This window comes from Lactuca virosa, chromosome 2 (assembly GCF_052849685.1).
Source record: "Lactuca virosa cultivar CGN04683 chromosome 2, Lactuca_virosa_CGN04683_v6, whole genome shotgun sequence".
Taxonomy (NCBI): domain Eukaryota; kingdom Viridiplantae; phylum Streptophyta; class Magnoliopsida; order Asterales; family Asteraceae; genus Lactuca; species Lactuca virosa.
The window spans coordinates 17,321,930-17,349,740 of NC_136427.1; the positions used below are offsets into that span (position 1 = coordinate 17,321,930).

Consider the following 27,811-nt stretch of genomic DNA (forward strand, 5'->3'; position numbering starts at 1 on the left):
CTAACCAAGGAAGACACAATAGCCAGATGGGGATCGACGAGAGGTAGGGCAGCCTGCCCAATCAGCATCAGAGTAAGCAACAAGACCACGAGCAGGAGAAGCATAGAGCTGTAAGCCATGATCAAGAGTGCCACGAACATATCAAAGGATCTGCTTGAGAGCAGTAAAGTGAGGTTCTCGAGGATCATGCATATATAGACACACCTGTTGAACTGCATAAGATATATCTGGCCGAGTGAAAGTCAAGTATTGAAGTGCACCCGCAAGACTACGATATAAGGTTGGATCAGCAACAGGAGGGCCCGAGCCATCAAATTTGGCAGATGTTTCAACTGGAGTTCGAGCAGGTTTGGAGTTAGACATTTTAGCACAGTCCAGAATCTCTATGGCATATTTCTGTTGAGAGAGAAACATGCCATGACGGTCTCGAACGACAGATATACCAAGAAAATAATTGAGAGCACCCAAATCAGTCATGGAGAATTCGGCACGTAAGGTGGTGATAATCTGCTGTAAGAGACATGTAGATGAAGCAGTCAACACAATGTCATCAACATAAAGTAAAAGATAGGCTATGTGACCCCCTTTGTTGTAGATGAATAAAGAGGTATCAGATTTGTTGTTAGTAAAGCCGAACTGATTGATATACTGAGCAAATCTGTGGTACCATGCACGAGGAGCCTGCTTGAGACCATAAAGAGACCGTTATAATAGGCATACATGATCTGGAGCGGAGGGATCACGAAAACCAGGTGGCTGATGCATATAAACTGTTTCCTGTAAATGGCCATGAAGAAAAGCGTTCTTTACATCCAACTGATGAATTGGCCAACAATGAGAGATGGAAATACTAAGAACTGTCCGAATAGTAGCAGGTTTAACAACCGGACTAAAAGTTTCATCACAATCAATGTCGGGACGTTGGCTACGTCCATTAGCAACCAACCGTGCTTTATATCGAGCAAGAGAGCCATCTGCATGAAGTTTCTTTTTAAATAGCCAAATACAATTAACGACATTAGCATTTCGAGGCCGAGGTACAAGTACCCAAGTTCCATTAGAAATAAGTGCATCATATTCGTCTTGCATGGCATTACACCAGTTAGGGTCTTGGAAAGCGTCAGAATAGTTTCTAGGAAGAGGGGAGGGATTAGAAACTGTGTCGGTATGAAGGTTGAGACGGTCAATGGGTTTATGAATACCAAGTCTAGCACGAGTGGTCATAGAATGAGTGCTAGAAGGACCCAACACGGTGGACCGGTTATTATTTGAAGGAAATAAAGGGGCATCTGGAGTTGCAGCAACGTCGATAGGAATGTTGTGGTCGACAGAAACAGCTGCATTGTCGGTGGAGGTGTCACTGACGGGGGACGGAAAAGGGGAGAGGAAGGAGAATGGGAAGTGATGGTGGGATCATTAAAGCAATTGCGGGAGTCAGATATATTAAGAAAATCATAAGTGGGGGGATGGTCCGGGGTCATTGAGCCGAAAGGAAAAATGGTTTCATCAAAGGTGACATGTCTCGAGATGATTATTTGTTTAGAATGAAGATTGAGACAACGGAAACCTTTGTGATTGGAGGGATACCCGAGAAAGATACATGGGACCGATCGATGCTCAAGTTTATTGTTTGTATTAAGGTGAGGATAGCACAGGCACCCAAACACGCGAAGATGAGAGTAGGACGGATGTTTGTTGAAGAGTTTGTGAAATGGAGTGTCATTGTGGAGAGATGTGGATGGAAGGATATTTAAAATATGAGCGGACATATGGAGAGCTTCCACCCAATATGTGGGGGGTAGATGAGCTTGGAAAAGAAGTGTACGGATCATATTATTTAAAGTACGAAGCATACGCTCAGATTTCCCATTTTGTTGGGAAGTGTATGGACAGGAGAAACGAATGTGTATGCCATTGGTGTCACAAAGTTGATGAAAGAGAGAGTTGTCATATTCTTTTCCGTTGTCACATTGAAATGTTTAGATATCGGTGTTGAATTGATTTTTGACATAAGCACAAAAATGAAGAAATTTGGAGAACACATCCGATTTCAATCTAAGAGGGTACACCCACACAAAATGAGAAAATTGGTCAAGAAAAATGACGTAATATTTTATTCCACTATGACTTTGCAATGGTGAAGTCCATACATCCGAATGAATAACTTGAAAAGGAAATAAAACATGAGTTTTAGATAACGAGAAAGATAAACGAGTATGCTTGCCAAGTTGACACGCATGACAAAGAAATGATGAATCATTTTTATTACATGAAATGGAATTGCTAGAAATTAATTGTTTCGGAACAGGTTGACTAGGATGACCGAGTCTTTGATGCCACAATGATGAGCTAAGACTGAGAAAGACTTGAGGACTCGGTTAGGTGACTGGGTAAAGATCTCTGGTGCTATTACATCGAAGGAGGGTGCGTTTGGTGAGAAAATCCTTCACAGAAAAACCAAACTCGTCAAATTCTATAGAGCATTTATTATCACGAGTAAATTGACGAACAGAAACAAGATTTTTAATAATTTGGGGAGTGATAAGAACATTTTTTAAAATAAGGGTGCGAAAAGGGTTTGAAGCAAGAGTAGAGTGAGCAATTTTGGTGACCGGAATACGAGACCCATTTCCGACTAAAACTGATATATTTGAATTAGTGCACTTATTTTTAAAGGACTTGAGACTACCTGAATCGGCATGAAGATGAGCGGTTGCCCCGGTGTCCATGTACCAATTTGCATTATTTGGATCTTGAAGGGTCATGGTGTTAAATGCTTGTGGTAAAGAGGTCGGTTGATCCATATTATTCGGGTATTGAAACCATTGCCAGCTGTTGGGCTGACTGTTGGGCTGTTGAGACATGGAGAAAAAAGCTTGCTGGTGGGTTAAATTCGAATTGGGCCGCTGTTGAGAAATTGAGTAAGCATTATTGGGCCATGGGAATTGTTGGATCGGTGGAGAAGGCAGCAGCCCACGATGTTGTTGTTGACCTTGAACCTGCGACGGCGTTATCCAGGGATAATATCCCTCCCAATTTTGACCGCGAGCAAATCCTCCACCTCCGGATCGTCCTTGCCTGCCGCCACCTCTCCCGCCGTTCCAACCGCCCATGCCGCCGCCACGCTGATTCCGACCACCACCTCTACCGTCGGAGGAGTAAAATCGAGAAAGGGGGGGTCGATTTTGGTGCTCGGTGGCGAGAATGGTTGGTGAAGATGCAGTGTCTTGATGTGAGGCTTCAACGTGACGGGTGTAACAATGTAAATTTCCAAAACAATTTTTCTTTTTTAAAACATACTTTTATTCATAAGGTAATATCAAAACATAATGTATCCAATGTTATCATAACAAAACATATCCTAGCATCTAAAGACATAAACTCCATGAGTGTGTACGGATCATGTCGGCGCCTTCCCGCGATCCTCGCTAGTACCTGAAACACATAACACAACAACTGTAAGCATAAATGCTTAGTGAGTTCCCCAAAATACCACATACGCACATACGCCACTCAAGGCTGTAAGACCTTCCGGTCACTGTGTCTCAGAGGACTTCCGTCCCACAATCCTGGTAGACCTTCCGGTCCTACCCGTAATGACCTTCCGGTCCATATCATCTTGACCTTCCGGTCCTTAGCATTCATAACATACATAACACATTCATATCATATAACAACATACAACACATACATCTCATAGCATATAAGACCTTCCGGTCACACATAGGTACCACTCTAGGTACAGTATAGTGAGAAGACTCACCTCGTACGAAGTCGGATAAACTCTCGTGCTTGACGTCCCGACCTAGCCTCCTCCTATCATACGAATAACATTCCTGATCAATACCCTCTCATAGACTCATCTCTAAAGATTGGGTAGAAGGCCATCCTACCCCTCCCTGAACTCTCCTGAATCAGCTTGACCAAAACCCTAAGGTCAACTGAAGTCAACGGTCAAACTTTGACCCGACTCGTCGAGTGCATATGGGCGACTCGGCGAGTCCATGCGGGTCCTCAGAATCCTTCTAGTCTCACTTGGCACGTCGAGTCATCCCTTCACTCGACGGGTTACACCTGTCACGAATCGCGGGGCAACCCTGACTCGACTCGCCGAGTCCACTTATGAACTCGGCGAGTAGAGTCCATGGCAACACTCAAATGACCTTCTGAGGTCAGATCCGTTTCTCTAATCTATAGATCTGCCCTCCCCATCTACAATAATCACGTAAAGGTCCGACCTTTACACTCATGAAACACACATAGGGCTCTCTTTGGTGAAATCATCTCTAAAAAGGCAACCTAAGATCATTTCCTCCATGGAACAACATAAAGCAGGTTGGATAAGGCTCTTTGGACCTCTAAAGGTCCAGATCCAGAGTCTAACACTCAAAGGGACAATATACTCATCATTTCAAGCCAATAAAAGGGTATAGAAAACCCTAAATTCAAGGATCTCATACAAAACAGAAGAAGGGATCGATTTACTACCTCAAAGTTGCAGATCCAAGCTGGAAATCCACAGAATAGCAATCCCCTTGACCTCCTCTTGTTGGAAACACCTTCTTCTTTGCAAAATCACACTAATAGGGATCAAAAAGGCTCTCTCTCTCTTATACCACTCGTTCAAGCTCTCTAGGGTTTCTCTCTCTGGACTGGTAGCCGCAAATGAGGGCTATAAGGACCCTTAAATAGGGCACATGCCCAAAGATTTAGGGTTTCGGTCCACATCGCGGACTCGTCGAGTCCACCCATCGACTCGTCGAGTCCCTTCATTAATCCAGTCAGCAAATCGCGATCCTACTCGACGAGTCTAGGCGTCAACTCGTCGAGTCCCGCCTCATAACTCAAAATAAATGAATAACATAGAATACCTGGGAATCCGGAAGTTACAATTCTCCCCCACTAGAATCAGACTTCGCCCTCGAAGTCTCGCTCGGCAAACAACTCTGGATGTTGCTCCCGCATCTCTAACTTCGGCTCCCAAGTCAGCTCGGACCCTCTCCGATGTTGCCATTGGACCTGAACCAGGGGCACCTCCTTGTTCCTCAGAACCTTGATCTTCCGATCCAGGATCGCGATCGGTCTCTCAACATAATTCAGGCTCGCATCCACCTGAATATCCTCCAGCGGCACCACCGCCGACTCGTCGGCTATACACTTCCTCAACTGAGACAAGTGGAAGGTATCATTAATCTGGCTCAACTCCGCAGGTAGCTCCAAACGATACGCTACCCCTCCCACCCTCGTGGTCACCCTGAACGGACTAATGTACCGGGGCCCCAGCTTGCCCCTCTTCCTGAATCGGATCACTCCTTTCCAAGGAGACACCTTCAGGAGTACGAAGTCTCCCACCTGAAACTCAAGCTCGGATCGTCGCCTATCCGCATAACTCTTCTGGCGACTCTGAGCTGTCAACAACCTCTACCTGACCTGCTGTATCTGCTCAGTCGTCTGAAGCACTATCTCAGTGTCACCCATCACACGCTGCCCTACCTCTCCCCAGCAAATGGGAGTCCGACATCTCCTCCCATACAACAACTCGAAGGGAGGCATACCAATACTCGAATGGTGGCTGTTGTTATAGGAAAACTCAGCCAACGACAAGTACGTGTCCCAACTTCCCCCGAAATCCAACACACATGCTCGAAGCATGTCCTCGAGCGTCTGAATCGTCCGCTCACTCTGTCCGTCCGTCTGTGAGTGGTAGGCGGTACTGAAATGCAACCTCGTACCCAACTCCTCATGGAACTTCTTCCAGAACCTGGAAGTGAAACGTACATCTCGATCTGACACAATCGAGATTGGTACTCCATGACGCGATACCACCTCTCTCACATATGTTGGGTTTTGAGCATTCTAACACTCCTATGGTGTACATGCAACCCTAAATACCTTGGATCTATGTTTTTGATGGGTTTTGAGCATTCTAACACTCCTATGGTGTACATGCAACCCTAGAAACCTTGGATCTATGTTTGACTAAGATACATGCAAATAATTATTTTTCCAAGGTTCTTATCCTAACTAGCATGGCATGGGGTACTTGAATCAAATAAAACTAGTAGAATTACTTACCTTGTAGTAGTAGTTGATTGCTTGGAGTTTGAGAGCCTAGCACCAATAATGTGGATGCCTCAAATGGAAGTCACAAATCACCACAAACTTGGAAACTTGAGAGAATAGTCACAAACTTCTTGAAATCGGCCCTCTTAGTTTACACACATCAACTAGTATTATTTCAAGAACCAAAGCCTCCTTTATATAGTGTGGTGGATTAGGGTTACATCCATGTAAACCCTAATACCCATGTCTTTTCATTTCCATGAGATCCATGGGTTAAAGCTCCATGGAGTATCCATGGACTTTCCATGCAAGCCTAGCCCATTCCAAATAAGCATTAACCCACACTATATAAATACAAGAGCCCATATTTAATTAGTCATACTTTTGATCTCTAAATTAATTCTAAATTAATTATAGATCAACACTAATTAAATAATATGATTTTTTATATTAATATATTAGAACTTATAATATATTAATAAATCATAACTTATACTATTCTCAAAAGTTATCCGTAAATTGTTCGGGTGAAGTGCAACCCAAATGGACCATGCCGGGTCGGGTCAAGTACATACCAAATATAGTTATGGACTTAGACACTATATCCAACAGTCTCCCACTTGGATAAGTCTAATAACTATAGTTGCAAGTATGACTTCAGGAACCGATCAGCAATCGTAGCTCTTTAAACTCTGTTGAACTATGAAGCGCCATTTTAGATAAGTGATCATATAATCCTCTGTTCTAGATATCAGCCGGACAAATACATGGAACATGGTCTTCCTTATTGTCCAGCATTTGTTTCCCGATTTCTGATTTGTTTGACATAGAACTTAACTGAACACATCAATTTAGTTCTGACCGGGCCCGGTACATAGGTCAAAACAAAATCATCGAGGGGCCCAGATATCGCTTCTAATTCTAGAAGGAACAGATAAACTTCGACTCATATGTTTGCTCTACTACTTGTTGAATTACACACAAAAGCACGGTTTATAACATCAAGTTACCAATGCGTTTTTGTGCAATCAATGCATAACCAACTCATAGGCAACAAATCATATCTCTAGGTTTGAAGATTTATATGATATTACCGTCTCACGATCACTCGAGATAAATTACATGAAGTGATACAAGTGAGCGTGGGTTGAATCCAATACTCAGAACTTATGAGCACTCATGAGTGCTGTAGCCCCGCTTTGTCTAACATCTTAGACCTCTACAAGCCAACCCATGACAGTCTTGATTCATATCTACTTCCAACATATGACCGACTGTGGAGAGTTTGAATAATATGATATAAACCATAACATAATTATGCTGGAAGTCAAAACATGCAAAAAGAAATAATAGTAAACGATTGACAAGAGATAGCAACACTTTACTCATAAATAACAGCTTTTATTTATCATCAAATGTCAATTACATTTTACATATTTCAAGATTATCTAACTACTAAAACTAATATCATCCTTCAACCCTATGCTCCGAGCATGCTGGAGATGCTTAGCCCGAGTTAGTCCCTTCGTGAGGGGATCTGCTAGGTTCTCATCCGATGATACCCTCTTTGCCACGAGGATTCCTTCTTCTATTCGATGTCTAATGAAGTGATATTTTCTGTCAATGTGTCTGGATCTCCCATGATCTCTTGGTTCCTTGGCTAAGGCAACCGCACTATTGCTGTCACAGAAAATCTCCATTGGCTCCTTTATAGCTGGTACAACTCCAAGGTCTCCGATGAAGTTCTTTAGCCATATAGCCTCCTTTGTTGCCTCGCTTGCTGCTATATACTCTGATTCACAAGTGGAATCAGCCACTGTCTCCTGCTTGGAACTTTTCCAAGTAATTGCCCCTCCGTTTAGAGTAAAGACCCATCCCAACTGAGAGCGGAAATTATCCCTGTCAGTCTGAAAGCTAGCATCACTGTACCCTACAACTCTCAAGTCCTCACTGCCACCGAGGGTAATGACCCAGTCCTTAGTCCTCCGTAGGTACTTGAGGATATTCTTTACCGCAGTCCAGTGTGCCTTGCCAGGGTTCCCCTGATACCTGCTAACCATGCTCAAAGCAAAGGCTACATCAGGTCGAGTACACGTCATAGCATACATGATCGATCCTACAGCTGAAGCATAAGGTATTCGACTCATTTCTGCTATCTCAGCCTCAGTACTAGGGCTTTGTGTCTTACTCAATCTGGCATTACTCTGGATGGGTAACTCTCCTTTCTTGGAGTTATGCATGTTGAACCTTTTCAACACTTTGTCCACATAGGTGCTTTGACTAAGTCCAATTAGTCTTTTACTCCTGTTTCTCAAAATCCTTATCCCTAGGATATAGGCAGCTTCTCCAAGGTCCTTCATAGCGAAACACTTCCCAAGCCAGGACTTTACTTCCTGCAGGGTTGGGATGTCATTTCCTATAAGTAGTATGTCATCCACATACAATACCAAAAAGCTGACTATACTCCCACTAGCCTTGATATAGACACAAGATTCATCTTCACTCCTTGAAAAGCCAAATTCTTTGACTTTCTCATCAAAGCAAAGATTCCATGTGCGAGGTGCCTGTTTTAACCCATAAATGGATTTCTCGAGCTTACACACTCTACTGGGGTACGCTGTACTGACAAACCCTCTGGCTGAACCATGTAAACATCTTCAGCCAACTTTCCATTAAGGAAAGCGGTTTTGACATCCATTTGCCATATTTCATAATCATGAAATGCATCAATGGCTAACAGAACCCTAATAGACTTAATCTTGGCCACTGGTGAAAAGGTCTCATCATAATCAACTCCCGGAGTTTGAGAATAACCCTTTGCAACCAGTCGTGCCTTATAAGTGTGTACATTACCATCCATGTCGGTCTTCTTCTTGAAGATCCATTTGCACCCAACTATCTTACGATCTGGTACATTATCAACCAAGTTCCAAACTTGATTGTCATACATGGACTGTATCTCGCTATCCATAGACTCTTTCCATTTAGCAGCCTCAGGGCCTGCCATGGCTTCCGTGTAGCTGTTAGGCTCATCCAGATTTGCCAGTGTGTTATCACTGATAAGTGTCTCACCTTCTGCAGTAATATGGAAACCATAATAATGCTCAGGTGCAGTCCTAACTCTGGTGGAACGCCTCAGAGGTATAGATTCTTCAGTATGCTCAACAGGAGTTTCCTCCTCAGGTTGAGTGCTAGGGTTTGAGGTTCCTTCACCACTTGACTCTTGAATTTCCTCAAGGTCAATTTGCCTCCCACTGTCTCCTTGGCTCATGAATTCTCTCTCTCGAAAGAATCCTCTTCTTGCTACAAAGACCACATTATCACTGGGTCTGTAGAATATGTAACCAAAGGATTTCTGTGGGTAGCCGATGAAAATACACCTTTCGCTTCGGGGTTCGAGCTTATCGTGAGTTTCGCGTCTCACGAAAGCCTCGCAACCCCAAATCTTGATGTGGTCTAGATTGGGAACTTTTCCAGTCCACAACTCGTGAGGTGTTTTGGCAACCTTCTTTGTAGGGACTAGATTAAGGATATGGGCGGCAGTCTCTAAGGCATACCCCCAAAATGAGATTGGTAGCGAAGCTCGACTCATCATGGAACGAACCATGTCCAACAAGGTCCGATTGCGCCTCTCAGCTACACCATTCAACTATGGTGTCCTAGGAGGTGTCAATTGTGAGACAATCCCACATTCCTTAAGATGGTCAAGGAACTCAGTACTAAGATACTCACCACCACGATCGGATCGAAGCATCTTAATGTTCCTGCCCAACTGATTCTCCACTTCTTGCTTAAACTCTTTGAATTTCTCAAAGGTTTCTGACTTATGCTTGATTAGGTAGACATATCCATATCTACTAAAATCATCAGTAAAAGTCACATAGAACCGATTAGCATCTCTTGTGGCGGTTCTGAAGGGTCCACACACATCCGTGTGTATGAGGTCCAACAAACCTTCACCCCTAGCACAAGTGCCAGTAAAAGGTGACTTTGTCATTTTACCAAGCAAACAAGATTACAACTATCATCTGACTTTAGGTCAAATGACTCCAAGACTCCATTCTTTTGGAGTTGGCCTATGCGTTTCTTGCTTACATGTCCAAGACGACAATGCCATAAGGATGCTTTATCTAAGCTAGTGGAAGAGTTAATACACAATACATTATTTCCTAGACTATCTACAACAGATACAGTTTCATACACACCATCACAAGGTAATGCTTTAAAATAAAGAACATTATTAAAGAAAGCATCAATACTACCATTATTATTATCAAAATAAAAGGTAAAACCTTGTTTATACAATGCATGAAAGGAAATAACATTTCTTGCCATTTCTGGCGAATAATAACATTTATTCAAATCTAATGTAAACCCACTATTTAGCACTAAGGAATAAACTCCTATCTTGGTGACAGGTGAAGCTTTCCTGTTTCCCATGATCAAGTTTATCTTTCCCTGCTCCACATTCTCACTTCTTTTTAGTCCCTGCAAATCACAACATATGTGAATACCACAACCTGTATCAAGGACCCAAGACTTAGAATGAGGTGAGTTATTAGACAATATAGTGTATATACCTGCATGGTTGGGTTTTACTTTCCCATCCTTCAAATCTTGCTGGTACTTTGGGCAGTTTCGCTTCCAGTGCGCTTTTCATGGCAATAGAAGCATTCAGCCTCATTAGGGTTAGCAGAAGGAGTGACAAAACCTTTCTTGGTTTTGCTTGAAGATGAGCCTTCAAGGGTCTTACCCTTGGTACCCTTAGAAGGGTTCTTTCTCTTCTTCCCTTTGCCATGCCCGATTGCCAAGACATTGGCCGCAGTTGGAGTAGGAGTAGGAGTAGTAACAACCGACTTACCCTTTAGACCACTTTCGGCGGTCTTCAAGAGTCCTTGAAGTTTGCTGAGGGTGACTTCTTCCTTGTTCATGTGATATGTCATGCGGAATTGATCATAACACGATGGCAAGGAGTGCAAAATGATGTCTATTGCTAACTCCTCAGGGAAGTTCACATTCAGCTTCAGTAAACGGTCCACATACCTTTGCATTTTCTGCATGTGGCCCGTGATGGGTTCACCATCCTTCATTCGGGTTGTTATCATGGAGGAGATTATTTCATATCGCTCTTGACGAGCACTTTGATGGTAGCGGTCCATCAAGTCCTGGTGCATCTCAAAAGGATAATAGTCCTCATAGGACTTTTGGAGCTTGGCTGTCATGGTGGCCATCATGATGCATGCCACTTTTGTAGCATCTCTTTCATGTACCTCATATTCAGTAAGCTCTTCAGGAGTAGCAGTTGGCTCGGGTACCTTCAGCTCCTTCTCGAGAACATATTCTTTGTTCTCATACCGAGTGACCATCCTGATTTTTCTGATCCAATCTGTAAAGTTGGACCCATCAAAGATGACTCTCCCACAAAGATTCATGAGAGAGAAGGAGCTAGTAGGGTTTGAGCCAGAAGCATTGTTATTGGAAGACATCTGAAAAGAAGAGGGAATAGATTAGATTAGATATAGAGATAGTCCTTAACAAAACACCCAAATGTAATATTAAGGCTAGGACCCAACACAATATTTTATAACTTAGAAGAGGGATGCCGTAATCTAAGCTATAAGATATTTGAAGGTAGGTGAATGACGATTCACCAATTTCCACCATGAAAAACAAAATATTTAATTAGGTTTTAATTGGTTTAGAAACTCCTAGATTCTTTGAGATTCATTGAAGTTTCTTCAATGCCATGTTTCAATCTTGAGTGTGCCCTTCAAGTTTTGTGACTGGGATGCCGAGGATCACAAAACAAGGTGTGAAGTAACCATGCAAATTACTTGGTACCCTTAATGTATTACCCCTCAATCGATGTGCCGGTTAACCACACATGCTCCATCGATACTATGATAAACATTAAGTCACCCTTTACCTACCTTGTTAAGTTCAAGTTAGTGTGCCGGTTAACCACACACGCTCCACTAACGACTTAAACAAAGTGTAAAGTGTAATTTCATGGATTAGCACCTTATTCACATTTTCCTAAAATAACTAAGATTGAGAATTCAATAAAGTTTAGTTACTTTAGTATTATCATTATACTTTTAATGAGAATTTATAAGTCCTTGTCCTACCCGTTCGGCTAACGACCCTCCACCGATCAAGGAAGCGGTGGGTGAGAGTGGACACCCATTAAGTTGCCATTTTATAGGCAACAACCTTATACCCCCCTTATAGACCGGCTTCGTGAATGAGGCGTACTAGCGGTAAGACGACTTGATCTTATACATATATAAATATTATTAAACTTATAATATTATAAAGTATAAGGGTTGAATTTGAACTTTTAAAATTCTAGGGGTTGGAACTAAAGTTTTTAATATGACTTTACATGTTCCAAAACTTGAGGGCAAGTTTTGTAAACTTTCAAAACTTTTCATTTCTCATAACTTATGAGTTAATGGTTATTAAAAATGAAGACTCTTCATTTTTTGTAACCTATGTGTTCTTTTAATGGTTATTTATAAATGTGACTTTTGGCTATCCATAACTTAAGAACTAGTTATGGACTCCATTAAAACACATAAAGATCAAGAATTAATCTAATCAATTATTAGCACATAATTTCTATGATCTTCTAAACTCATATGTTTATGAATGTTCATATCAAAAATTTCAAGAATCGTAAGAACATATACAAAATTTGAAATTTTGATACGAGCTTTTGAACAAAACTTCGATTTTCAAGTTTTTTTTTTTTTTTTTTTTTTTTTTTTTTTTTTTTTTTGCATCAAGTATCAAATAAACAAACCAGGCTCTGATACTACTAATGGGTTTTGAGCATTCTAACACTCCTATGGTGTACATGCAACCCTAGAAACCTTGGATCTATGTTTGACTAAGATACATGCAAATAATTATTTTCCAAGGTTCTTATCCTAACTAGCATGGCATGGGGTACTTGAATCAAATAAAACTAGTAGAATTACTTACCTTGTAGTAGTAGTAGTTGATTGCTTGGAGTTTGAGAGCCTAGCACCATTAATGTGGATGCCTCAAATGGAAGTCACAAATCACCACAAACTTGGAAACTTGAGAGAATAGTCACAAACTTCTTGAAATCAGCCCTCTTAGTTTACACACATCAACTAGTATTATTTCAAGAACCAAAGCCTCCTTTATATAGTGTGGTGGCTTAGGGTTACATCCATGTAAACCCTAATACCCATGTCTTTTCATTTCCATGAGATCCATGGGTTAAAGCTCCATGGAGTATCCATGGACTTTCCATGCAAGCCTAGCCCATTCCAAATAAGCATTAGCCCACACTATATAAATACAAGAGCCCATATTTAATTAGTCATACTTTTGATCTCTAAATTAATTCTAAATTAATTATAGATCAACACTAATTAAATAATATGATTTTTTATATTAATATATTAGAACTTATAATATATTAATAAATCATAACTTATACTATTCTCAAAAATTATCCGTAAATTGTTCGGGTGAAGTGCAACCCAAATGGACCATGCCGGGTCGGGTCAAGTACATACCAAATATAGTTATGGACTTAGACACTATATCCAACAGTTTTCTCTATTATACATGCAAATATCAATTTTCCAAGGTATTGTTCTAACTAGCATAATATAAAGTACACATAATATAAATTCTAGTAGAATTACATACCTCTTGTTTGGTGCTTGATTCCATGGAGCTTAAGAGTCTAGTGCCCTAAGTGTGACACCTCAAATGATTCACACAACATCATATGCACTTGGAATAACTTAGAGAGAAATTAGAACACTCCTCAAATCGGTTTGCCCTCACTCCTTTTTCTAGTGGACGATTTCTTCAATAATAAGGTCTTTATATAGTTAGTCACAATTAGGGTAAACCCTAATTGTCATGGCTTTCCATTTCCTTGGATCCATGGGTTCAAATACACCATGGAGCATCCTATGGGTTTTAGCCCAACTTGATAATCCATGGAGCATTAGCCTACTATGTAAGTATGGATGATTTACACAATCAACCCATATATTTAATTAGTCTTCTTTTGATCACTTAATTAATTCTAGATTAACTCTTGATCAATACTAATTAAATAATCTTATTAATATATTAGAACTTATAATATATTAATAAACCATAAGTGTTATTTCTCTCATTTTAGTCTATCCAAATGCATGATGCCATGCAACCCAAATGGACCATGTCGGGTCGGGTCAAGTATATAACAATTATAGTTATGGACTTAGACACTAATCCAACAGTCTCCCACTTGGATAAGTCTAATAACTATTATTGCAAGTACGCCTTCATAACCTGACCTGCAATCGTAGCTCTTAAAAGCTGCTGCCGAACTCTGAACAAATCAATGACGCGTCCATTAGATAAGTGATCATATATTCCTCCATTCTAGGTATCATATGGACTGAGACATGGATTATAATCATTCTCTCTGTCCATTTGTTGTTTCCCGATTTCTGATTTATGACGACTGACTAATTGAACAAATCAAATCAGTCCAGGCCCGGCCGAGCACTTACGTTTTGTCATCACTAAATCATCGAGGGGCCCACATATATCGCTTTTATCCCGAAGGTAAAAGGAATGGATAAACTTCGACTCATATGCTTGTACTGACTACTTGTTGAATCATGCACAAAGGCACGTTTTATAACATCGAGTTACCAATGTGTTTTCGTGCAATCAATGTATAACCAACTTATAGTCAACAATTCATATCTCTAGGCTTGAAGAATATAAGATATTATCGTCTCATGATTCACTCGTGATAAAATCCATGAAGTGAATCCAAATGAGCGTGGGTTGAATCCAATACTCAGAACTTATGAGCACTCATGAATGTTGTAGCAACCATTGCTATGTCTAATGCACATTAGACAAATCATACAAGCCAAATTCATGACAGTCTTAAATCATATCTACTTCCAACATATGACCGACTGTGGATGGTTTGAATAACTTAGTCAGTCGGGAAGAATGACCTAGTTATTCTGGAGGTCAAAACATGCAAAGTGAAACACAAAAATAATACTAATCTTGTATGGCCTCAACACTTTGAGTGTAAATAAAAAACACCTTTTATCTAAGCACCATATTGATTACTCATTATTCATGTTTCGATTAATCAACTTAATACTTGAATTGAAACAATAGTCATGCCATGCTCTAAGCATGCACACTATGTTCGTCCAAAAAATAGCTATGCCATACTCCAAGTATGCACACTATGTTTACATGTGGTCCTCTCTTTGTGAAACAGATCGATTAACAACATTTCAATGATGCTCATTTCACAATCCCAATCCTCTTTTCATCTACTATAATATGTTAGATTCTAAACTTATATGCACTGATCCTCTTGTAATGACTATACCCAAAAGTCACAAAGACTTGGCAACAAACATTACAAAGAATTCCAATGGAGATCAATTCCATGGAAACGAAGTCTCAAATTCAAAGTACATTCCTTTGAACATCCTTCTTGCATTAAGTTCTCTAATCTTACACAGATTCAAAGAATAACTTCCACCTATGGAAACAATTCCATATTACCATTTTGACCATCACTTTTGAACAAGAGTTGCCTCTTTTCAAAATATGTCAATATGGTCCTTACTCTATACTTCCAATTGTCCATGAGTAACCAATCTTTGGTAAACCTCAAATTGTCCTCGACAATTGCTTAATCATTTTAGTCATATCCAGTTCTAATCCCTTTTCCCCTATTAATTCCCTAAGCATTAGGAAAATTTAGAAAGGATAACTATTATGGCTCATGTAATCGATCCTATACCCGAAGCATATGGGACACAATTCATGCTATAAATTTTTTATTTGCCATATTCTCACAATTCGAACTATGAAGAGGTATGCCGTAATCATAATCGAAATTTTGAGAACGCAACATATATAGAATTTCCTTATGTTGAACCATTCCAACATAACATTCATATATATCCTTGATTAAAGTTGATTAAAATCTCAATCTAAGCTTGTAGAATTGGAATGAAGTATAAAATCCTCTCCCTTAATTATAGGGAAACAACTTTTCAAAGCGAATTCAAACTTTTGTTTTCTATAATTAACATTGCCAACTTGCAACATAATCATCATGCTCCCACTAGCATAATGATTATTATCTTACTAGCATAACACTTATGCTCCCACTAGCTTTGACATGTACTCAGAAATCAGCTGGACTTCTAGAAAAACAATACTTTATTGACTTTCTTACCAAAGTTCAGATTTCTGATACAAGATGCTTTGATAAGACTTTATCAAAATCATACACCTTTCCTTAGATAGCTCACTTGTCTATCTAAACAATTATGAAGAGGGATGACGTAATCATAATGTTTAGACCTTTTGTCATTCTCACAATTGCTATCTACTTAAAATCTACTTAGTGAAAGAGTTTCCTCACCATCATTTTCATGAATCGGAGAGAAACCTTATGACACTTAGATTTTATGGTGTATGTGTTCCTATCCATGTGAATTTGTCATAACCATAATCACAAGACAAGGTTAGTGGCAAATCCAAACACATATCGACTAAACTTGTTCAATCTTAATTTCTTGCCACCCGGCAGCACAAGGGCCTACCATTACTTCCAGGTTGTTATGCAAACAATTGAGAACTCATAGAGCTCACAAGCATAGTCAACTTTTAACTGGAATAGGCATAGAAATAATAATATGTCAACACGATAGGTTACAAACCTCAAGTCGTGGGCTAGTGATCAACAATACTCTTGATTAGTTCTTGAAACTATCTCAAGACTCCCACTGTCCTCTTGACATATAAAATTCCCTCGTCAAGAACCATTCCTTGACAAAACAAATATTCAAGAATTAGTGTGGATTCTTATCAAGTTAAACACTTCACACAATTGGTCTTAGTTGGTCTTTGTCTTTTCCAAGACATCACAACTTACCAATTTCAAATGTACAAGAGTAAAAACATTTTACTCTACATTTGACAAGTGTTATAAACTTTCTAAAGATTATGTCACTCAAGGCTCAATCTTGGAGTATGACTCTAAGATTTGTTTTGGAACGAAGTATGATTTATCTTTTGATTTAACCATTTCCACAATTCACGATTCCTCTCCTTAGCCAACAAATGCACTAAGGTGTCCTTAGAGGATCAATTGTGATAAGGTTCCATAATCACTAAGATAATCATAAAACAAGATACACAAGTACTCTCCTATCTCTTCAGATTGGAGAAACTTTTATCTTTCTGCCTTATTTGATTCTTCTTATTCATTCTGCCATATATTGAAACTTTTCCAATGTTTTAGAATTACACTTAAACTTGTAAGCATAATCATATTTACTAAACTTTAGTAAATCATAACGAATAATCTTATCAACCTTTGTGGTGGACCTGACTAGTGCACAACCTAATGTACCCGATCCTTTAGTCCTTCGCTTGACTCACATGCGAATGTGAATAAGGAATTAGTCTTAATTTACCAAAGATGAAAAATCTCATTCATCACATAATACAACTTGCATGATTCCAAGTTTCTATCCAACTGAAACTTGGGTGATGAGAATCTTTCCTTATTTGATAAATTATGACACTACCACAAACGAAAGAATCAAATTCATTTTCCAATATTGCTTATTGATGGAAACATATAAACAACAATTTTTCACAAATGCCTTTGTAAGGATACTTAAAATAAATAAAATCAAAACTTTTCTTTTATTTTAAAACTTGCGGAAAAACTTATCCTTACAATGCAAATTCATATGAAAACTTTGTTGTTATCTATTCCTAAGCAATATCTCATAACGCTTATGCAGTGGCTCAAAATTCTGGTTATCGAACCATGCGATCAGAATCAGCACACTTTTTCTTTAAGCTTCCTTTGATTCTTCAAAAAAACATCAAAATGTAATTACATTACATCATGTATTAAGAATCTCCAAAAGAGACTTAATAGAGTTAGATAATGGACTTTACCTGAAGTAGAGTCAAACTTTTGACTTTACCATCCTTATGAGGTTTTCAGGTAAATTCGACAGCTTCGCAACCAATGCCCCTTTCCTTTGGCAATAGGCACATATGGACTCTTTGGGAATGGTACATGGGACTATCTCAGACTTAGCATTTCTCTTTACCATTTGGTCAACCGAGTTGACTATGGCCGATCCCTTTCCATTGGGAAGAGAAAGTTTTTCTGGATTTCCAGTGTCACCATTGTCAATGTCCATGAAGTTTTGGGAAGTCGATCTTCTAATCAAATTTGCTTTACCAGTGTTCCAAATCATTGCTGATTCAGCAGCACCAAGCAAATAGATAAGATCATTAAAGGGTCATGTCGTGATCTGTCATCAGGGAGTGACTGAAGAACCAAGTCAACAGCCAGCTACCTCGAGACTTCGACACCCAACTCTCCCAGCTTGTCAATATGTGACTTAATCTCCAAGACTTAAGCACATATAGACTTTGTTTGCCAATAGGGATTGAGTGACTTAGAACTTATCAAGTCTTGAAACTTGTGGGATAGGGAGATTTATTGGAGGAGGTGGAGGAAGTGAAGTATGATTTCCAGTCCTACTAATGCACAACAAAGGGATTGATCTTTCACCTTGATTGCCATTTGGGATATCATCTTCATTAGGATAGCTTGTTCCTAAAGATTTGGGAAGACCATAGTTGTCTGAAGGAGACATCTATAAGGGAGAAATTCAAGTTAGTTGATTTATAGTCCTTAATATGACACCCAATATAAAATATTAAGGCTAGGATCCAACAACCTATTTATAATTGGAAGAGGGATGCCGTAATCTAAATTATAAAATAGTTGAAGGTAGGTAAATGACGATTTACCAATTTCCACCATGAAAAACAAAATATAATTAAGTTTTAATTAGATTTGAAACTCCTAGATCTTTTGAGATACATTGAACTTTCAATGGCATGTTTTAATCTCGATTGTGCCCTCTCAAGTTTGTGACTGGGATGCCGAGGATCACAAACAAGGTGTGAATAACCATGCAAATTGACTTGGTACCCTTAACTTTATCACCTAATCGATGTGCCGGTTAGCCACACAGCTCCACCGATCTATAATAAGGTCAAGTTACCCTTTGCCACTCTTACTAGTCCTTATTAGCGTGCCGGTTAGCCACACACGCTCCACTAATCGGCTTGGTAAGGTACAAAGTGTAATTTCATGGGTTAGCACCTATTTCACATTTTCCTAAGTAACTAAGATTGGGAATTAATAAGTGTTTAGTTACTTAGTATTTATCATTATACTTTTAATGAAGGGAGAATTATAGTCCTTTCCTACCCGTTCGGCTAACGACCCTCCACCAGTCAAGGAAGCGGTGGGTGAGACTGGACACCCATTAAACTTCCATTTCATAGGCAGTAACCTTATACCTCCCTTATAGACCGACTTCGTGAATGAGGCCTACTAACGGTAAGACTGACTTTATCTTATACATATCTATATAATTAAAATTATAATAATAGTATAAGTGTTGAATTTTAAACTTTTAAAATTCTAAGGTTCAATTTGGAATTAAAGTATACATGAGAGGTAACTTTACAAATTCCAAAACTTGAGGGCAAGTTTTGAAACTATTCAAGACTTTTCATTTCATAACTTATGAGTTTAATGGTTCATTAAAATGAAGACTCTTCACTTTTATGTAACCTCTTATTCTTTAATAACACTTTTAAAGAAGTGACTCTTACACATCCATAACTTGAGGACAAGTTATGGAGTCATAAAAACAATTTAATGAAAAAGACTCTTCATTTTTGTGTAACCTATGACACTTTTATGAGTTTTAAGATTCATAAATATGACTTTTCATATAACTTGAGGACAAGTTACAAAAACATATTTTATGAACTTCTTTTAGATCAATATGGATTGAAAACAACTAACACATAATTTTTTTTCATTAATCTAAATCAACTCATAAACAAGGTAACACAAAAAACTTTTGGTAATCCATAACTTGAGGACAAGTTATGGAGTCCATACAATTTCATTAAGATCAAGAATTATACTAACAAAACAATTTGCACATAATTCCTATGATCTAACAAAAAACACAAGCATGAACATTCATAATCACCAATTTTGAAGAACTTAGATAATCACATAAACGAAAACAAGTCTTGAAAATATGACAATTATCATTTATTTGGATGAGAATAAACATTACCATAACTTCAAAATCAAGTTTTAAGAACAAAAACACTTTGTGGTAATGATTCTAATCCAAAACAGGCCAAAAACTATTTTTTTTGAACAGTGACCACCTCGTGGTAAAATTTACCACCTCGTGGTGAACTGGCAGATTCCAAAAAAACGATTTTTCTTGCAAATAGCATCAAGTATAATTGAAAACAAGTCTTGGCTCTGATACCACTGTTGGGTTTTGAGCATTCTAACACTCCTATGGTGTACCTGCAACCCTAAATACCTTGGATCTATGTTTTCTCTATTATACATGCAAATATCAATTTTCCAAGGTATTGTTCTAACTAGCATAATATAAAGTACACATAATATAAATTCTAGTAGAATTACATACCTCTTGTTTGGTGCTTGATTCCATGGAGCTTAAGAGCCTAGTGCCCCAAGTGTGACACCTCAAATGATTCACACAACATCATATGCACTTGGAATAACTTAGAGAGAAATTAGAACACTCCTCAAATCGGTTTGCCCTCACTCCTTTTTCTAGTGGACAATTTCTTCAATAATAAGGTCTTTATATAGTTAGTCACAATTAGGGTAAACCCTAATTGTCATGGCTTTCCATTTCCTTGGATCCATGGGTTCAAATACACCATGGAGCATCCTATGGGTTTTAGCCCAACTTGATAATCCATGGAGCATTAGCCTACTATATAAGTATGGATGATTTACACAATCAACCCATATATTTAATTGGTCTTCTTTTGATCACTTAATTAATTCTAGATTAATTCTTGATCAATACTAATTAAATAATCTTATTAATATATTAGAACTTATAATATATTAATAAACCATATGTGTTATTTCTCTCATTTTAGTCTATCCAAATGCATGATGCCATGCAACCCAAATGGACCATGCCGGGTCGGGTCAAGTATATATACCAATTATAGTTATGGACTTAGACACTAATCCAACAACATACAACTCGGCCAGCCTTTCTGCGGAAGAGCTGTCACTGATAGCAAGGAAGTGAGCGCTCTTTGTCAGCCGGTCAACAATCACCCAAATTGCATCGACACCCCTCGCGGTCCTTGGCACTTTGGTGATAAAATCCATGGAAATCTGTTCCCACTTCCACTGGGGAACCTCAAGTGGTTACAACTTTCCATGCGGACGCTGGTGCTCGGCCTTAACCCGGCGACAGGTCAAGCACCTCTCAACGAACCACGCAACATCCCTCTTCATACAGGGCCACCAATAGTCTTTCTTCAAATCCAAATACATCTTAGTGGCTCCGGGATGGATCGAGAACCTCGATCTATGCGCCTCCTCCATCAGAATGGTACGTGCCCCGCCTGTATACGGCACCCAAATCCGACCTTGAAAGGTCATCAGCCCTCGGCTATCGGTAACGAACTCAGTCACCTGCCCGATCACCCGCTCCCTCTTGCGGTTCTTTGGTATTACGGCCTCTGCCTGGGCCTACCGAATGGTGTCCAACACCGGAGTCATCACTGTCAATCGCATACAAGTGTCTCGAATCGGGGCACTCTCTACCCTACGGCTCAGAGCATCAGCTACGACATTAGCTTTGCCCGGGTGGTACAGGATCTCACAATCGTAATCCTTTACCACATCCAACCATCTCCTCTGGCGCATATTCAGGTTGGGCTAATCCATCAAATACTTCAAACTCTTGTGGTCCGTGTATATGGTACACCGAACCCCATACAAATAGTGACGCCAGATCTTGAGGGCGAACACCACTGCCCCCAACTCCAGATTGTGGGTGAGATACCTCGTCTCATGAGGCTTTAGCTGCCTCGATGCATACGCTGTCACATGCCCTCTCTGCATAAGCACCGCCCCCAACCCCGATATCGATGCGTCGCAGTACACCACAAAATCCTCCATTCCCTCTGGAAGGGATAACATCGGGGCTTCACACAACCTCTGGCGAAGAGTCTCAAACGAGGTCTGCTCCAGACCCCACGAAAAAGCAACGCCCTTCCGGGTCAACTTGGTGAGAGGAACGACAATCTTGGAGAAATCCCTGATAAATCTACGATAGTAGCCTGCCAACCCCAGAAAACTCCTGATCTCGGTGGGTGATCTCGGCACCTCCCAACTCATCACAGCCTCAATCTTGGCCGGATCGACCAATATCCCATTCTGGTTAATGAGATGCCCCAAGAACTGGACCTCCCGTAACCAGAACTCGCACTTGGAGAATTTGGCATAGAGCCTCTCCGATCTCAAAACTCCGAGGATCTCTCTCAGATGCTCCTCATGCTACTCTCTAGATCTCGAATACACCAGAATATCGTCGATGAATACAATTACCGACCTGTCCAACATCGGTCTGCATACCCTGTTCATGAGATCCATGAACGCTGCTGGTGCATTGGTGAGCCCAAAAGGCATCACCACAAACTCGTAGTGCACATAACGAGTTCTAAACGCCGTCTTCTGGATATCCTCATCTCGCACCCTCATCTGGTGATATCCAGACCTCAAATATATCTTGGAGAACCAAGATGCTCCCTGCAACTGATCGAACAGATCATCAATCCTCGGTAGTGGATAACGGTTCTTGACCGTCAACTTGTTCAACTCCCGGTAATCAATGCACATCCGGTGTGAACCATCCTTTTTCTTGACAAAAAGGATCGACGCTCCCCAAGGTGAGCTACTCGGTCTGATAAATCCTTTCCCCAACAGCTCCCGAAGCTGTAAGGATAACTCCTCCATCTCTGGTGGCGCAAGGCGATAGGGCGCCTTGGCGATAGGCGCCGCTCCCGGAACCAAATCGATGTGAAACTCCACTTGCCTCTCGGGAGGCACACCCGGCAACTCCTCAGGGAAAACATCCAGGAACTCACGCACTATCGGCACATCACTAACCGAACCCGGCCCCTCTGCGGCCACCCGTGAATCCATCACATAAGCCACAAACCCGCTATAGCCCTGCTGTAGGCTCCGCCTCGCTCTAGCAGCCGAAAAAAATGCTGACCCCGAACGGGTACCCTCGCCGAACACCATAAGTAATCCCCCACTAGGGTCTTGTATCGTCACCAACTGTCGCTCGCAGTCTATAACAGCCCCAAATCGGCTCAACCAATCCATGCCCACTGTGACACATACGTCCCCCATCGCAATCGGGACTAGATCTATCGGGAACTCAACACTGAAGATCTCGAGTACACATCCTCGAATCACATCCTTAGCATACACCGCTCACTCGTCAGCTATGGAAACTCGTAGAGGTCGACTTAACGCCTCCCGCTGGATACTGATGTGCTGACTAAACGCTAACGACACAAATGACCGACTCGCACCCGAGTCAAATAACACCAAAGCAGGTACAAAACTCACAAGAAAAGTATCTACGTATATCATAATATAAGCACAATATCTCAAACTCAGCATAAATAAATGAAAGAATACATACCAGCCACGATATCGGGCGCCGCGCGGACCTCCTCTGCTGTCAACTGGAAGGCTCTCCCGCGAGCCTTCGGTGCCTCGGCCTTCATCGGCCGAACCTCAGTAGCTCGCACAACAGCAGGGGCAGATCCCTGCGGTGCTCCCTGTGCTGTCCCCCGCAGCTGCGGACACTCGGCCTTCCGGTGTCCGGTTTGGTTGCAATGAAAGCAAACCATGAACCCCTTGGGGCAATCCTTGGCTATGTGCCCCTCCTTGCCACATTTGTAGCAAGCACCTGATCGACAAACCCCATCATGTCCCTTGCCGCACTTCCCACAAGTGCGGCCCTTCTGGCCTCCAGATCTCGAATCGGCGGGCTTTGCCCGCTTGGCTGCCGGCTGAGACTGTGCCGGCCACCGGTCCCTTCCTTGAGACTCGGCCTCCTCCCGGGCCTGAGTCTCCAGCTCAATCTCCCTCTTCCGGGCATTTGCCTGGAGCTCAGAAAATGTCTGGTATGATGAGTTCGCCACGAACTCCCTGATATCCCTCCTCAAAATGCTCAAGTACCGACTCATGCGTGCCTGCTCAGACGACACGTGCTCAGGGAAAAACAACGCCCTCTCATGGAACATCCATGTGATCACGGTCACTGACTCCGTCCCCTGCTTGAGAGACAAAAACTCTTGTGCCAACCGTTCCCTCTCCACCGGGGGAACGTACTCGTCTCTGAACATGATGGTGAACCTCTCCCAGGTCACCTCCGAAATCTCTGCAAGAGTGAAGTTCGTTGTCACAAACTTCCACCAGTCCTTCGCTCCCAAGCGAAGCTGGTTTAGTGCAAACCGAACCCTCAAATGCTCCGGACACGAACAGGTGTAGAAGCATCCCTCGATATCAGAAATCCATCTCATCGCAGCAATCGGATCCTGCGTCCCATCAAACTCCGGTGGCTTTGTGTTGCTGAACTCCCGGAACAACATCGAGTCACCCAAGGTCTAGCAGCAGCAACAGCTGCAGTAGCTGCAGCGGCCGTAGCCTCAGTAACCGCTGCGTACCGCTCATCAAATGTCTCAATCAATGTGGTCTTGATAGACCCAAACATCTCTGGAATCTCGGCTAGGATCGCCGCAACCACCTCATCGTGGATCATCTGACGAAGCTCCTCGTCACTCACGCCGCTCATCTCAGGTCTGTGGCGTGTCCCAACCATGATGTCTCTGTAACACAAACATAGAATATCAGAGACTAATCGAGTATACTCACACTCGATCACTCAACCATACTTGTTCCCTAGTACCCTAAGGATTCTTACTTGGACTGCGCACTGATCCGGTGTCTTCAGTAGTACGGGCCCTATACTACCGTCCACACCGCATCAGTATTCACCCCAAGTCCTCCTCCTAGGATCCCAGATCACAAGTACTCTACATCTCGCTAGCATAGGCTACCCTTCGGTAGACCTCTAATAAGCTCCTTACTGCTACCTACTCACTCTCAAGCATCTCATAGCAGCAAAAATCTTCCTAGGCTAAGGCATCACAAATCAGGCCACTCTAGTCCTAATATGAATACCTAGCCTACGCTAGCATGCGTAACATATCATAACATAACTCATAACACATAATGTAAGGGTATTTTGGGAAATCACCGTTCGGGCGCTGGCTGATCGTACACACTGCTTCCTTCTGTTTTTCTCAAATTCTTTTACTTTTTAGAAAATTGTTTATTTTATGAAAAACTTTCTCAAATCCTCAGTTTGAGTTCAAATACACCCGAAGGTGCATCCGAATCCCTCAAACCAAGGCTCTGATACCAACTTGTAACAACGTAAATTTCCAAAACAATTTTTCTTTTTTAAAACATACTTTTATTCATAAGGTAATATCAAAACATAATGTATCCAATGTTATCATAACAAAACATATCCTAGAATCTCAAGACATAAACTCCATGAGTGTGTATGGATCATGCCGGCGCCTTCCCACGATCCTCGCTAGTACCTGAAACACATAACACAACAACTGTAAGCATAAATGCTTAGTGAGTTCCCCAAAATACCACATACGCACATACGCCACTCAAGGCTGTAAGACCTTCCGGTCACTGTGTCTCAGAGGACTTCCGTCCTACAATCCTGGTAGACCTTCCGGTCCTACCCGTAATGACCTTCCGGTCCATATCATCTTGACCTTCCGGTCCATATCATAATGACCTTCCGGTCCTTAGCATTCATAACATACATAACACATCCATATCATATAACAGCATACAACACATACATCTCATAGCATATAAGACCTTTCGGTCACACATAGGTACCACTCTAGGTACTGTATAGTGAGAAGACTCACCTCGTACGAAGTCGGATAAACTCTCGTGCTTGACGTCCTGACCTAGCCTCCTCCTATCATACGAATAACATTCCTGATCAATACCCTCTCATAGACTCATCTCTAAAGATTGGGTAGAATGCCATCCTACCCCTCCCTGAACTCTCCTGAATCAGCTTGACCAAAACCCTAAGGTCAACTGAAGTCAACGGTCAAACTTTGACCCGACTCGTCGAGTGCACATGGGCGACTCGGCGAGTCCATGCGGGTCCTCAGAATCCTTCTAGTCTCACTTGGCACGTCGAGTCATCCCTTCACTCGACGGGTTACACCTGTCACGAATCGCGAGGCAACCCTGACTCGACTCGTCGAGTCCACTTATGAACTCGGCGAGTAGCGTCCATGGCAACACTCAAATGACCTTCTGAGGTCAGATCCGCTTCTCTAATCTATAGATCTGCCCTCCCCATCTACAAGAATCACGTAAAGGTCCGACCTTTACACTCATGCAACACACATAGGGCTCTCTTTGGTGAAATCATCTCTAAAAAGGCAACCTAAGATCATTTCCTCCATGGAACAACATAAAGCAGGTTGGATAAGGCTCTTTGGACCTCTAAAGGTCCAGATCCAGAGTCTAACACTCAAAGGGACAATATACTCATCATTTCAAGCCAATAAAAGGGTATAGAAAACCCTAAATTCAAGGATCTCATACAAAACAGAAGAAGGGATCGATTTACTACCTCAAAATTGTAGATCCAAGCTGGAAATCCACAGAATAGCAATCCCCTTGACCTCCTCTTGTTGGAAACACCTTCTTCTTTGCAAAATCACACTAATAGGGATCAAAAAGGCTCTCTCTCTTATACCACTCGTTCAAGATCTCTAGGGTTTCTCTCTCTGGACTGGTAGCCGCAAATGAGGGCTATAAGGACCCTTAAATAGGGCACAGGCCCAAAGATTTAGGGTTTCTATCCACAGCGCGGACTCGTCGAGTCCACCCATCGACTCGTCGAGTCCCTTCATTAATCCAGTCAGCAAATCGCGATCCTACTCGACGAGTCTAGGCGTCAACTCGTCGAGTCCCTCCTCATAACTCAAAATAAATGAATAACATAGAATACCTGGGAATCCGGATGTTACAACGGGAGTGATCTTTTGCCATGGACCGTTCTTCAAGGGTTAACATGGAACGCATCTCAAGGAAAGTGGGAAACGGCTTCTGATGTCGAATGGTGGTGACGACATGGGCGAATTTCTGAGATAAACCATTGATGGCATAAATGACGAGGTTTCTTTCAGGTACCGGGGATCCAATATTAGCAAGAAGATCAAAGATGGACTTGATACATGTATAATATTCCATAACTGTAGAATCGCCAATGGTGATAGAACGTAGTTCATCATCTAATTCCATGGCTTTCGTTTCTTTATTCTCGTGAAACAGGTCTTCAATAGTCTTCCAAACATCTGCTGCAGTAGCGTTGGGTTTGAGAATAGATTGGAGAACGGATTGAGTAAGTGTTCCATATAGCCACTGTTTTACAATATTGTCCACTGTTTCCCATTCTGGATCATCTTCAGTTTTAGCAGACCCATCAAGATGACCGTATACTTTGTATCCAATGCAGTGAGTTTTAAAAAGCTCTTTCCAGGGATCATAATTAAAGCGGTCGAGATCGAGAAGAAGGGGGACATAAGACTTGATATTGGTTATCCCGTAGATTTTATCGTTGGGACTAGGTTTGGGATTAGAAGATTCTCCGGTCAT

At 41.3% G+C, this 27,811-nt stretch overlaps 1 protein-coding gene across 1 annotated transcript; it reads right to left on the reverse strand.

Annotated features, from left to right (window-relative positions):
- Nucleotides 1-27,811, reverse strand: LOC145157265 (uncharacterized). The gene is made up of 6 exons (XM_079076328.1): nucleotides 27,184-27,811; nucleotides 2,414-3,238; nucleotides 1,048-1,337; nucleotides 772-987; nucleotides 205-681; nucleotides 1-108 (listed from the first exon to the last, which is right to left on the reverse strand). Exons 1-6 carry the CDS (start codon nucleotides 27,809-27,811, stop codon nucleotides 1-3), a joined length of 2,544 nt encoding a protein of 847 aa, XP_078932454.1.

Excerpts from the sequence above, each read along its gene's own strand:
- LOC145157265 (XM_079076328.1), bottom strand. The coding sequence starts at position 27,811 with ATGACCGGAGAATCTTCTAATCCCAAACCTAGTCCCAACGATAAAATC. Across the intron at positions 988-1,047 it reads TTATTTCTAATGGAACTTGG|AAACTTCATGCAGATGGCTC; the intron begins GTACTTGTACCT and ends CTATTTAAAAAG. Across the intron at positions 109-204 it reads TATCTTATGCAGTTCAACAG|CTCTATGCTTCTCCTGCTCG; the intron begins GTGTGTCTATAT and ends CATGGCTTACAG.